This window comes from Peromyscus maniculatus, chromosome 8 (assembly GCF_049852395.1).
Source record: "Peromyscus maniculatus bairdii isolate BWxNUB_F1_BW_parent chromosome 8, HU_Pman_BW_mat_3.1, whole genome shotgun sequence".
Classification (NCBI taxonomy): domain Eukaryota; kingdom Metazoa; phylum Chordata; class Mammalia; order Rodentia; family Cricetidae; genus Peromyscus; species Peromyscus maniculatus.
The window spans coordinates 88,383,618-88,396,987 of NC_134859.1; the positions used below are offsets into that span (position 1 = coordinate 88,383,618).

Here is a 13,370-nt window from a genome sequence, read left to right on the forward strand (position 1 = left end):
ATGCTTGTCTAGCATGCTTGAGGCCCTATATTAGATTCCCAGCAACACACACACACACACACACACACACACACACACACACACACACACACACACACGAAAAAAAGCTTACATCTTAAAATTCAAAAGATCTTAGTTTCAAGGTTATCTAATGAATTAATCACTGCATTTAAAAAATGATTGCTCTAGGGCTGGAAAAGATGACTTATCAGGTAAAGGTGCTTGCCGCCAACCCTGAGGACCTGAGTTCAATCCCCAGTACTCACATGGTGGGAGAAGAGACACGGCTCCTGAAAGTCATCCTCTGATCTAGACACATGCACTCTGTCACATGTATACACGTGTGCACATGTACACGCACACTCTCTCACATGCACATAGAAGAAAAGCATTTTAGACAATTGTTTGCTTGCCCTAAGAAATATAAAAATCAGTATTGGAAAGACTGTTGGCCTCCCAAACCAAAGGTAGACCCGGGACCCACAGGAAGTAGATGAAAGACCAACAGAGTGACCGTTCCCAGGACAGCAGAACCCACTGTTGTGAAGTTTTGTGTATTTTAAATTAATAACTTAAAACGTCATTTCCCACAGCAGCGAACCCCCCTTTGTCTCCAAATAAATGCAGTTGCAGACTTCAAAAGGCAGAGGCACTTGCCGGAGCCGTGGTGGAGACAGACTCTGCCCCGAGCCTCTGGCCTGGCTTCAAGGGCCAGGGAGGACAGCCCTAGCGCTGTCAAGCAGTGTGCCCGAGTTAATGATTGGCTCTGCCAATGGCAGATCAGGCTGTTTTTGTGTGCCTGTTTTGCTATTTTTACGTAAATCACCCTGGACATGTTTGCATCAACCTACTGATGATGCACCTTTGATCAATAGCTTTTAGACAAAAGCGGTCTTTGAGTCCAAAGATCAGGGCTGGGTTGCCCTACAGACTGAATCCAGGGCATATAAAACAGGGGTAAGGCACACTGATAGCAGAGCAATCAGCATCAAGCGTGGACTCACCGTGAGCACAGGCTCTGCTGCCAGCTCCCTGAGGTACCAAGGGAGCGAGGATGGAGGAAGGAATGAACGTTCTCCACGACTTGGGGATCCAGTCAACCCGCTACCTTCAAGAGAATTATGCAGACTCCCAGGACTGGTTCATCTTAGTGTCAGTGCTCGCTGATCTCAGGAATGCCTTCTATGTCCTCTTCCCCGTCTGGTTTCATATTCGAGAGACTGTGGGCATCAACCTCCTCTGGGTGGCAGTGGTTGGAGACTGGATCAACCTCGTCTTTAAGTGGTAAGAACCATGCAGAGGGGTGCGTGGCAGGGAAAGAGGCTGCATTCTCTCTAGAGAGGACTGTCCTTCAGCAGGGGCACTCCATGCTGTTCACCAAGCCCAGGTTAGACCTCCCTTGGCTTGAGAACATCAAGAGAAAGAATAAGGATGGTGAGAATCCCACCAGTGCCTGGAAACGGGGAACAGTCTGTTTCCTCAGGCCTGCAGGAGTGGAAGGACAGCTGAATTTTATGAAAAGTCGGAGTACAGGCTTTGTTCTACTTTATTATTTTGAGATAGAGTCTTGTGTAGCCCAGGCTAGCCCCAAACTTACTATGTAACAGACAACAAATGACCTTGAACTCCTCTTGTCTCTCTCTGCCTCCCGAGTACTGGGATTACGTGCTCCCACATGCAGGTCAGCACGCTCTGGGGATTGAAGCTGGGGCTCTGTGCATAATAGTAAGAACTATTCCAACTGAGCTGCAGCGCCAGCCCCGAGGGCAGGTTTTAAAGAAACCGTTTTATTGCTTTGCAGGAGAATGGGTACCGTAGAAATAGATGTAGGAGAGAAGCAGGGAGGCTGGGAGGAGGAAGCCAATGATTCTTCACCTTTTGGCTGGGCAGGGAGAAGTAATCCAGAACCTTGCTCTGCCACCTTCCAACCATGTGTCCCTGGAAAGTTACATGAGCCCTCTGAGCTTCTGTTTTAGAGGCTATAAATCTTTGATTCTCTCCAGAATCTTAGTATTAAAAACAGTGGACATTTATTGAACAGTTACTATGTGCCAGGGTCTGTCTGTGTGTATGTGTATGTGTGTGTGTGTGTGTGTGTGTGTGTGTGTGTGTGTGCGCGCGTGCGTGCCTGCATACATGAATGTGCTCTATCACTGAGGAGCACCCTCAGCTGTAGGCCATGCGCTTTTCTGTGGAGAAGTTACTCATGCTACATGCCAAAGAGCAAGGCTGAGTTCACCAGTGAGATGAACACAGCTCCTCTACGGTGGAGGCTGCCAATGCCCTGAGGAACAGACTTAACCTAGTGGGTGGGGGTGAGACAGCGGCCCTGACTTTTTTTTTTTTCCTGGTCTTTTCAAGACAGGGTTTCTCTGTGTAGTTTTAGTGCCTGTCCTGGATCTCGCTCTGTAGATCAGGCTGGCCTCGAACTCACAGACATCCACCTGGCTCTGTCTCCCGAGTGCTGGGATTAAAGGCGTGTGCCACCACTGCCCAGCCAGACCTGACTTTTAACACTGGCCAGGTCCCATTGTGTACATTTTCCCATCATGGCAATATCTAAGCCATTGATGGTTCTTGCCTGAAAGGAATCAATGGATGGCCTGTTTCCTCTGCTAGAAAATGAAGAGAAACAGCTTTATCATCCATTGTCTGTATCTGCTATCAGGTGATATGTGTGTACATGTTCATGTGTGTACATGTTCATGTGTGTACATGTTCATGTGTGTACATGTATGCGCCTGTGTTTGTGGAGGCCAGAGCAGCCATTCCTCAGAAACTTTTTGAGACAGGGTCGGTCACTGGACTGGAGCTCTGAGAAGATTGGACCCTGGGCGTCTATCACCTGTGTGCCCATTGCTGTATGCCACCATGCCCAGCTTGGCTTTTCTTTGGAGGGGGGCAGTTTGTTTGTTTTGATAGGTCCTGGTGATGGAATTCAGGACCTCCTGTTTTCATAGCAGGCACCTTACCTACTGGGACATCTCCCAGCCCGTTTCCCTGCATTGCTTGCAGATTTTTGTTTGTTTTTTTTGAGACAGAACCTCACTATGTAGCTTTTGCTATCCTGGAACTTACCATGTAGATCAGGTTAGCCTCAAATTCACAGAGATCTGCCTGCCTCTGCCTCCCAAGTGTTGGAATTAAAGGCGTGTGCCAACACACCTGGCTTTTTATTGTTTTTTAAGATGGGGCGTGGGAATGGGGGTGGGTAGAAGGGGAGCAGGGGGGGGGCGGGGGGGGGGGGGAGGCCATTTCTTTTTGTAGCCCAGGTTAGCCTAGAACTGATTAAATAGTCCAGTCTGGCCTTGACTCACGCCTCCTCTCGAGTGCTGGGAGTGCAAGAGTGACCCACCATGCCTAGCTTGTCTGTTGGAGTTCAAGAGCCTGAATGGAGAGCCTTGTGCTTGCTCTTTATCACTGAGCTACATCCTCAGCCCCATGGGATTTGTTCTTACAGGACAAGATCTCTTACTGTGTAGCCTAGGCTGGCCTCCAATTTACTTGTAATCCTCAAGCCTCAGGCTGGGGGGGGGGGGGCTAGGAGCAGAGGAGTGTACAACTATACCCAGTTCCAGGGCGTTCTTTGCTTTATTTTGGAGTCAAGGACTCATGTGACATCGGTTGGCCTGAAACTCAGTAAGTAGCTGAAAATCACTGTGAATTTTTAATTCTCCTTTTCCATCGGACAAGAGCTAGGATTACAGGTGTGTGCCTCCCTGCCTGGTGTGTGTGTGTGTGTGTGTGTGTGTGTGTGTGTGTGTGTGTGTGTGTGCGCGCGCGCGCATGAAGGTCAGAGGACAGCTTACAGGAATCCATTCTCTCCTTCCACCATGTGGGTACCAAGGACACAACTCAGGTCATCAGGCTTCGGAGGCAAAGTGCCTCTACCTGTGCAGCCGTCTTGCTGGCCCTCTCCTGGTGATTCTTAAGATTTGCCTCCAGTTTCATATCCTTGGCCATAAGCAGTGAAAGTCCTTAAGAGTAGAACAAACTGGGGTCCAGATTGAACCCAGGGCCTCAAACATGCTGATCAAGTTGAGGGGGTGGTGGCTCAGTCGGGAAATGTTTGTCTTATCAGCCCAAGGACCTGAGTTCAATCCCCCGAACCCCGGTGAAAATGCTGGGCATGGTGGCCTGCATTTGTAATTCCAGTACTGGTGAGGTGAAGACAGCCTGTCATAGGGTTTCTGTTGCTGTAAAGAGACACCACGACCGTAGCAACTCTCCTAAAGGAAAACATTTCATTGGGACTGACTTACAGTTTCAGAGGTTTAGTCCATTATCGTCACGGTGAGACGCATGGCGGCGTGCAGGCAGACATGGTGCTGGAGAAGGAGCTGAGAGTTCTACATCTGGACCCACAGGCAGCAGAAGACTCTGTACCACACTGGGTGTGGCTTGAGCACATGAGACTTCAAAGCCTGTCCCCATAGTGACACACTTCCTCCAACAAGGCCACACCTACTCCAACAAGGCCACACCTTTTAATAGTGCCACTCCCTGTGTGCCAAGCATTTAGAAGCATGAGTCTATGGGGGCCATAGCTACTCAAACCACCACACAGGTGGAACACTGGAGCTAATCTAACCTGATTGGTGAGCTTCAGGTCAGTGAGAGTCCCATGTCAAGGAGGCAGACAGCCTTTTGGAGGTTGTGTTCTGACCTCCATAACATTTGTGCACCCCCACACACACACATTAGAGAGATTGGGGGCAGGTAAAGGAGAGAGAAGAGAGGGGGCAGGATCTTGCTATGTTGCCCAGGCTAGCCCCAAAGTCTTGGTCTGAAGAGATCCTCCTGCATCAGCCTTCCAAATAGCTAAGACCACCACTGCATTTGATTTTGGAAGCTACTTGTTTATGTTTGAATAGATAATACATTTACCTGTTAAAATTTCAGAAGTTGCCAGGCGGTGGTGGCACAAACCTTTAATCCCAGCATTCATGAGGCAGAGGCAGGTGGATCTCTGTGAGTTGAAGCCAGCCTGGTCTACAGAGCGAATTCCATGACAGCCAAGGCTGTTACACAGAGAAACCCTGTCTCAAAAAACCAACCAAACAAAAAAATCAGAAGTTATCTACTGTGTCATACAAAGTCACCCCCAGGCCTCTCCCCAGGTAAAGGGAGATAAAATACCTCCAAAGGTGACACATACTCAAGCTTCTTTCTCTCTTTGGGCTTCCAGCAAAATCATGCACTGAGTCACTCAGACACTTTCTCTGCTTTCCACAGGATTCTTTTTGGACAGCGCCCATACTGGTGGGTCCTGGACACGGACTACTACAGCAACACCTCGGTGCCCCTGATAAAGCAGTTCCCTGTCACCTGTGAGACTGGACCAGGTGAGAGCCCCGCCCTCACTGAGGTGGGGTGGACCTCATTCTTCATAGGATGCACCACATCCTTTGTGGATGATGCTGACCTTGAGGGGGCCTGAGGAGAGCCATTGCCTCATTCTTTTGTCACAATTCAATTTGTCTTCCATTTAGTACAATTCCACCTTAATTCACGGCAGCAGGGCCTTCCATCACTAGTTGGGAAATCTAAGAGACATTTCCAGGATTAAAGATACTAGTCCAAGACAGGCAGGGCCACACCCACAGGCAAAGGACTAGTCAGAGTAACTGAGACATAGCCCTGTATCCAGAGAGGCAAAAGAGACTGATACGAGCCTGAGGCCTTATTGTCCCTCCCAGCAGCCTGGCCTAGTGAACATGGCCCTCTAAGCCGACTGTCCCATCCCTTAAGTTACTCGAAGTTTTTGTCTTATTTGGGGGGAGTCGTGTACCAGTCAGCTCTGTCCTGCCAGCTGGCTCCCAAATAACCACACAGAGACTTATTACTAATTACAAGTGTGCCGGGCAGTGGTGGCACACGCCTTTAATCCCAGCACTTGGGAGGCAGAGCTAGGCAGATCTCTGTGAGTTCGAGGTCAGCCTAGTCTCCAAAGGGAGTTCCAGGAAAGGGGCAAAGCTACACAGAGAAACCCTGTCTCAAAAAAAAAAAAAAATTACAAATGCTTGGCTGATAGCTTAGGCCTGTTTCTTTTTTTCTTTTAAGATTTATTTATTTATTTACTATACACTGGTGTTTTGCCTGTATATATTCTGTGTGAGTGTGTTGGATCTCCTGGAACTGGAGTTACAATTGTCAACTACCATGAGGTTGCTGGGAATTGAACCCAGAGCCTCTGGAAGAGCAGCCAGTGCTCTTAACTGCTGAGCCATCCCCCTAGCCCCACTGGTACCTTTTTACAGCACAGCATGTTCATCTTGCTTCTTCCCTGTCTTCCTGAGACTCGTCGTGACTCTGCCCTTCTTCCCAGTGTCCTCTTAGTTGGCTCTCCCGCCTAACCTCTTCCTGCCTAGCTACTGGCCAGTCAGCCTTCTATTAAACCAATCAGAAGGCACCTCGGCAAAGACACATCTTCACAGTATACAAAAAGATTATTCCATAACAGGGTTGTTTCTTTGTTTTGAGGTAGGTTCTCACATAGGCCAGACTGGTCCTAAACTCACTGTGTAATTGAAGATGACCTTGAACTTCTGATCCTCCTGCCTCCCCGACCCTCCTGAGACAGCAGGCATGCTAGGCTTCTGTGCGTGCTAGACAAGCACTCTACCAACTAAGCCACATCCCCGGACCAACCTGCATTTGGTTAGTTACAGCCAGATAGGAATTGTTAGGTCAAATGACAGTTTCGTTTTTGTTTTTTTAAATTAGGAATATCCAATAAGTCTTTCCTAGAAAGTCTCAGTGCTATTGTCCCCTCCTCGGGATCCTCTCCCTGGCCTTCTGCTAGGAAACATCTTGGATGTTTAGGCTCAGAGACCATTGGTTTTCACTGAGGACCTAGCATGTGCCAAGCCCTGTTCTAGATGCCTGAGATACCTTTGCTGGCAAACAAAGCAAGGATCCTGGACACAGAGCTGCGATTTGAAGGGGGTGTGGTGTGTCAGTACACAAAAATCATAATAAATCAGTAAAGCAGAATATTAGATGATGTTTTGAGGGCAAAGAGAAGAAAGGGAAGAGAGAAGGGGAGGTTAAGCAGTTAAGAGCACTGGCTGCTCCTCTAAAAAAACACCCAGGTTCAATTCCCAGCATCCACATGGCATCTCACAGATGTCTGCAACTCCAGTCTCAGGGGATCCAAGCTTCTATAAATACTTGATGCATATGGTGAACAGACATGCATGCAGGCAAAACACACATACACATAATTTTTGTTTTAAATAGGACAGGAGAGAGAGTTTGCCCGTGAGATTTCCTGGAATGCTGACTGGAGTAGAGATGAGAGAGCAGTTGGAAACTCTCCAGAGTCACAATTGCGCAGGGGAAGGGATGTGCTGATGGGCAGATGGAGATGTCCAGTTGTGACTAAATCATACATGACTCCACAAGGAACTCTCAAACTAGAGATGTCTCTTAATACAGACCAGTTATGGGATACAGGCTATACCTAGGTATAGAGAACAACTTCGACCAAGATGGCTGTCTTCAGCCCAAAGCCATGCCCACAAAAGGCTGAGAGTTAAGGACAACCTACAACTCTGCTCTTAGTAGCTGAAAAACCATTGTTCTGTCTAGGAGGGGGTTTGGGTGGCAGATCTCAGGAATGAGAAACAACTGTAAGTTGGTCAGAGTAGGTCTCATTGAAAAGGTGAAATCTAGGGACTGGAGAGATGGCTCAGCAATTGAGAGCACTGGCTGCTCTTCCAGAGGTCCTGAGTTCAATTCCCAGCAACCACATGGTGACTCACAGCCATCATCTATAGCAGGGTCTGATGTCCTCTTCTGGTGTGCAGGTGTACATGCAGATAGAACACTCACATACATAAAATAAATAAATCTTAAAAGAAAGAAAAGGTGAAATCAGTCAGGCAGTGGTGGTGTATGCCTTTAGTCCCAGCACCCAGTAGGCAGAGGTAGTCGATCTCTGCGAGTTCAAGGCCAGCCTGGTCAACAAAGCAAGTTCCACAGCGCTGAGGGCTACACAGAGAATCTCTGTCTGGACAAAAACAAAAACAGAAAGAAAAAAAGAGCTAGGCGGTGGTGGCGCATGCCTTTAATCCCAACACTGGGGGAGGCAAAGGCAGGCAGAGCCAGCCTGGTCTACAGAGTGAGAGCCAGGATAGGCACCAAAGCTACACAGAGAAACCCTGTCTTGAGAGAGAGAGAGGGAGAGAGAGAGAGAGAGAGAGAGAGAGAGAGAGAGAGAGAGAGAGAGAGAGAGAAGGAAAAAAGAAAAGAAAGAGAAAAGAAAAGCTGAAATCTGAGTCAAGACTTCAAAAGACAAGGGAGCTGACCAAAGAAATTATGGGAGAAGAGAATGCCTGATACACACCGTGGCCAGAGCAGAGTGAGAAGAAAACTAGGAGGGAACTGATGGTGGGCAGATGTGTAATATGTACACCCAGTGTCCTGACTCCCGTGCAGTCTCCAGACCATCCAAAACTACAAGAGCGGTGGATGACCTCTCTGGCTTTGCTGGCCACTGTACCGCCAGATCCCTTCACAATGCTTGGCACATAGTATGAATTCAGTTTGTTAAATACTGAATTATAGATAAACGAGTGGATAGTAAGAAGGATGGATAGTTAGATGAAAGGTATAATTAATGGATGGCTAATGGATGGATAGATGTGTGGATGGTACCTTGGCACTCTCTCAAATGGACACCTTTCCATCTTTAGTCCATTCATCTTTTTTCTGCTATTTAGGGAGTCCTTCTGGCCATGCCATGGGCGCAGCAGGTGTCTATTACGTGATGGTCACTTCTGCCTTGGCCATACTTCGTGGAAAGAAAAAGCCAACATTTGGATTCCGGTAAGAACACACCACTGGGCACATGGGTGAGCAGGATGTTGCACACTCTGTAGCTGATACAGTGTTTGTTGTTCTTCCTCCCCCAGCCCATTCTCACACTAACAGTCGGCACTAGTAAGAGTCATAGCACTTCTGTGAGTTAACATGGGGCTCACGGAATGTTAGGGCCAGAGGAATCCACTAGAGTAGCCCTTGATTTAGACAACTAAAGCTTACCACCATGGACAGGAATCCGAAAGATCATCTAGAGCATTGACTCCCAACCTGTGGGTTGTGACCCTGTGAGACCAAGGATCAGATATTTACCTTAAGATGTATAACAGTAGCAAAACTACAGTTATGAAGTAGCAACAAAATAATTTTATGGTTAGAGGACCACAACATGAACTGTATTAAAGGGTTGCAGCATTAGGAAGGTTGAGAACCACTGATCTAGAGAGAGTGGCAGAGCTTAGACTAAATTATTTTATCCATTCATCTATGGGTTTGGATCCGGTATTCAAGAGGGACTTTGTGAACGTTGTCTAACTACTATCACTGAGCTATAGCCCCAGCATTTAGGGAAAAAAAAGTCAGGTGGTGATGGTGCAGGGCTTTAATGGTGGACAGGTGAATCCAGCATGGCCCAAGCTACACAGAAAAACCCTGTCTTGAAAAACAAAACGAACAATGTCCCTTTTTTGTATTAACCTGGAGTCATCTCATGGATTAAAATAAACAGACATAAGATGTTCCTAACGTGGGGCCCCTAGGTATACAGTTAGAGTGTAAATCCTTAGTTATCAAACAGATAATAATAATAATAATAAATTATTGTATTATATTATAATTACATAATATATTATAATTAATATAATAATAAAATATTATTAATAATAAATTAAATCAAAGTGTTTTTTAAAGAAAAAAATCACATAAGCATAGTCTTAGTTACTTTTCTATTGCTTTGATGAAACACCATGACCAAGGAAACTTAGAGAAGGAAGGGTTTGGGGCTTGGTTCCAGACGAGGAGTCCATCCACGGTAGCAGAGAAGCATGGCAGAGGGAACAGCTGAGACCTCAGTCTCACATGGCTCCAGTCTTTAAACCCCGCCCCTACTGACGTACTTCCTCCAGCAAGGCCACACCTCCTAACCCTACCCAAACGGGGCCCGCAGCTGGAGACCTAGTATTCAAATGTCTAAGAACACAGGGGAGATCTTGCTCAAACCACCACAAGCATCACGCATTTTTGAGCCTTTGAGCAGGACTCCCGATTTCTAAAAGTCCCTCTGATGGCGCCTCAGTTTGCCAGGCTCCTCTGTCCCCACACGGGCTGCTGTCTTTGGTGAGGGATCGGCATCCGGGTTCTCAAGTGGTTGCCTATTCTCTTGCAGGTGTCTGAAGGTCGTCTTGTGGTTGGGATACTGGGCTGTGCAGCTGAATGTCTGTCTGTCCCGGATCTACCTTGCGGCTCACTTTCCCCACCAGGTTGTGGCTGGAGTCTTGTCAGGTATCGTGGACTCCTCCCCTACCCACTTCCTATTTCTTCTGGCTCTTCCTTGCTCAGCATGGCCTCCTCTGTCCGTGCTGTCAGCCTTGCAGTGGTTTCAAAGTCAAGGGGGCGGGGTTAGAAGCTAAGGAAGTGGCTTGGTCCCTAAACCAGCCTGAGGGCCTGAATTTGATTCCCATCACCCACTTAAAAAGCAGTTGCGTGCCTGTATTCCCAGAGCCGGAGAGGCAGAGACAGGAGGATCCCCGGAGTTCACTTGGTGAGCCCCAGGTCTCAGGGGCAGACCATATAAAACAAACAAACAAAACCAGTAAGGTGGCTGGGCAGTGGTGGCGCACACCTTTAATCCCAGCACTCGGGAGGTAGAGGCAGGCAGATCTCTGTGAGTTCAAGGTCAGCCAGGACTGTTACACAGAGAAATCCTGTCTCAAAACTAGATAGATAGATAGATAGATAGATAGATAGATAGATAGATAGATAGAGTCTGGCAAATGAAAATATGCTTGTAGAAGTTATGCCACACAACAAATTTGGGGTTGTTTTGACTAGAGAGAATAATGTCATCAACTGTGTGACCGAGGGTTTAAATTAACAGCTTAATAATTCCGTGGAAGGAACTGAGACCAATAGATGGTTTGATGAGGTGGCTCAGTGGGGTAAGACATTTGCTACCAAGCCTGACGACCTGAGTCTGAACCTGGGACCCACATGGTAGAAAGAACCAACTCCTGTACCATGCCCTTTGACCTCCACACAGGTGCGATGTCACATGTATGCCTGCCCACACATGAACAGACATACACATACCCCATAACTAAATAGATGTAGTGAAATTTAAAAGAAATAAAAGAGGACAAGTCTATCAAAACTGAATGAATGGGCTTGTCTGGCAGGAATGCACTCCGTCCCTGGGTATATGCAAGAAGAAACAGGACCCACCACACACAACAGGGAACTCAAATTCAGCGGGAAGATGTATGTGACGCTATTCTTTCCTCTGAAAGACACTATGTTGTATCTTTACACTCTCCGCTTTGGTGTGTCATTTAATTTCACCCGGTGGGATGATGGCCTGTCACCCGCTGCCACCTCTGTTTCTCACGGTGCTTTTTCCTGCACAGGCATTGCTGTGGCTAAAACTTTCAGCCACATCCGGAGCATCTACAATGCCAGCCTCAAGAAGTACTGTTTGATCACCTTCTTCCTCTTCGGTTTCGCGCTCGGATTTTACGTGCTGCTAAAAGGGCTGGGGGTGGACCTCCTGTGGACTTTGGAGAAAGCCAAGAGATGGTGTCAGCGGCCTGAATGGGTCCACCTCGACACCACACCGTTTGCCAGCCTCTTCAAGAACCTGGGGACCCTCTTTGGGTTGGGGCTGGCCCTCAACTCCAGCATGTACCGGGAGAGCTGCAAGGGAGAGCTCAGCAGGTCGCTCCCGTTCCGCCTTGCCTGCATCGCGTCTTCCTTGGTCCTCCTGCACCTCTTCGACACTCTGAAACCCCCGTCCCAGAATGAGCTGATCTTCTATGCTCTGTCTTTCTGCAAGAGTGCGGCAGTTCCCTTTGCATCTGTGAGCCTTATCCCCTACTGTCTAGCCCGGGTTCTGGGCCAGACTCACAAGAAGTCTTTGTAAGGCGTGGGGAGTCTTTGGTATTTAAAGTCAATGACCATGCAAAGGATTGGGGGCTACCAAGGCCAGAGGTGTTCACACAGCCCTGGTAACCCTGTCTTTCTTTGCTATCTTAACCAAATGCTCCAGGGCTGTTTGAGAAACCCTTGAGAGCTAGAAGTTGGGTTATTCTGGGATTTTCCCTGAAAACCCATTTGCCATTCTCCCATCAGATATAGAAGAGCAAGCCCGGGCCGGAGATCCTGACTGAGAATTCTCTCCCTGTGCAGAATCCTCCCAGCTGGGAGAAGGGCGCAGTGCATTTGCTAGGAAGAGAAAGAAGGAGGAGGCGGGGAAGTGTTGTGTGCATGAGCAAACCACAGGCCAGCCCGGGTCTAAAAGGCTTCAGTTCCGTCTGAGTCTTTAGACAACAGGACACGCTTGATAATGGTAGACCAACTTCAAGTGTGATGAGCAGCCAGCTAAAGGCAGCAGCTCTGCTTCCGGCTTTTCTGGTGCTTGAGTTCCTGGATGGCCGTGGTCACTGCACGAGTCAGAACGTTCAGGCGTCACCAATTTCTCTGTCTCATCACGTCTGTCTCCTCAGTCTGCATCTGCAGTCCCTTGAATCCTCCACCGGTTCCCTGCGCCTGAGGCTGGACCCTCAGATGTCCAGCAGGCGACTATGTGGTGGTGCTTTTTTGTAGGGTTAAGTTAAACTCTGAAATCTTGAGCAACAGGGCGAGGGAGAGCCAGGATGCCTCTCTCCAGAAGGTCACTCCGATGTTACTTTTGATTCCTGGAGCAGAAACAGGACTCCTTTCTCTAGCCCACGCCAGCCAAGAACTCATTCTTAGAGGAACAGCCAGCTCCAGCCTTCTCTGATCTGCAGAGTATAATTTCAAAAAGAAAAAATGCTGTAGCTATTTATTCAAAATTCCTTTTTTTGCTATGAATTCTCACCTACACCAAGCGCCCTGTTCCTAACATCATTGATAAGAAAACTACATGTGTGCAGTATTTTATTAAAGCAACATTTTATTTAAGAATGGAATCTTGCTTATTACTCTATTTTATTTTGTTTTTATTATTTTTCTTTTTTCTTTTATGTGGATGGGTATTTTGTCTGCAAGTATGTCTGTGCACCGTGTGTGTGCCTGGTGCTTACAGATCACAGAAGAGGGCATCAGATCTTCTAGGACCAGGGTTACAGTTGTGAACTGCCGTGTGGGTGCTGGGAATTGAACCCAGTCCTCATAACACATGTAAAATTGTCGAGCATGGCAGTATACATTTGTAATACCAGCAATGGTGTGATGGGAGGTGGAGACAGGTTGAACCTTAGCTTGGCTTATAAGGTGGGGTTCCAGGCCAATAAGAGATCCTACCTCAAAAGGTGGAAGGTGCTTAAGAAACAACATATGAGGTCTCTCAC

The 13,370-nt window shown here is 47.7% G+C and overlaps 1 protein-coding gene across 1 annotated transcript; it reads left to right on the top strand.

Annotated features, from left to right (window-relative positions):
• The first annotated feature begins 910 nt into the window (after positions 1-910).
• On the top strand, positions 911-12,989 carry G6pc1 (glucose-6-phosphatase catalytic subunit 1). The gene is made up of 5 exons (XM_006992939.4): positions 911-1,284; positions 5,236-5,345; positions 8,727-8,832; positions 10,211-10,326; positions 11,448-12,989. The coding sequence occupies exons 1-5, from the start codon at positions 1,055-1,057 to the stop codon at positions 11,957-11,959; spliced, it is 1,074 nt and encodes a 357-aa protein (XP_006993001.1). The 5' UTR covers positions 911-1,054; the 3' UTR covers positions 11,960-12,989.
• The last annotated feature ends 381 nt before the right edge of the window (positions 12,990-13,370 follow it).

What these genes read in the sequence shown, in the direction of transcription:
- G6pc1 (XM_006992939.4), top strand. Translation starts at nt 1,055, where the DNA reads ATGGAGGAAGGAATGAACGTTCTCCACGACTTGGGGATCCAGTCAACC. An exon ending in ATCAACCTCGTCTTTAAGTG is followed by an intron (nt 1,285 to 5,235) that starts GTAAGAACCATG and finishes TGCTTTCCACAG; the next exon opens with GATTCTTTTTGGACAGCGCC. An exon ending in CACCTGTGAGACTGGACCAG is followed by an intron (nt 5,346 to 8,726) that starts GTGAGAGCCCCG and finishes TCTGCTATTTAG; the next exon opens with GGAGTCCTTCTGGCCATGCC.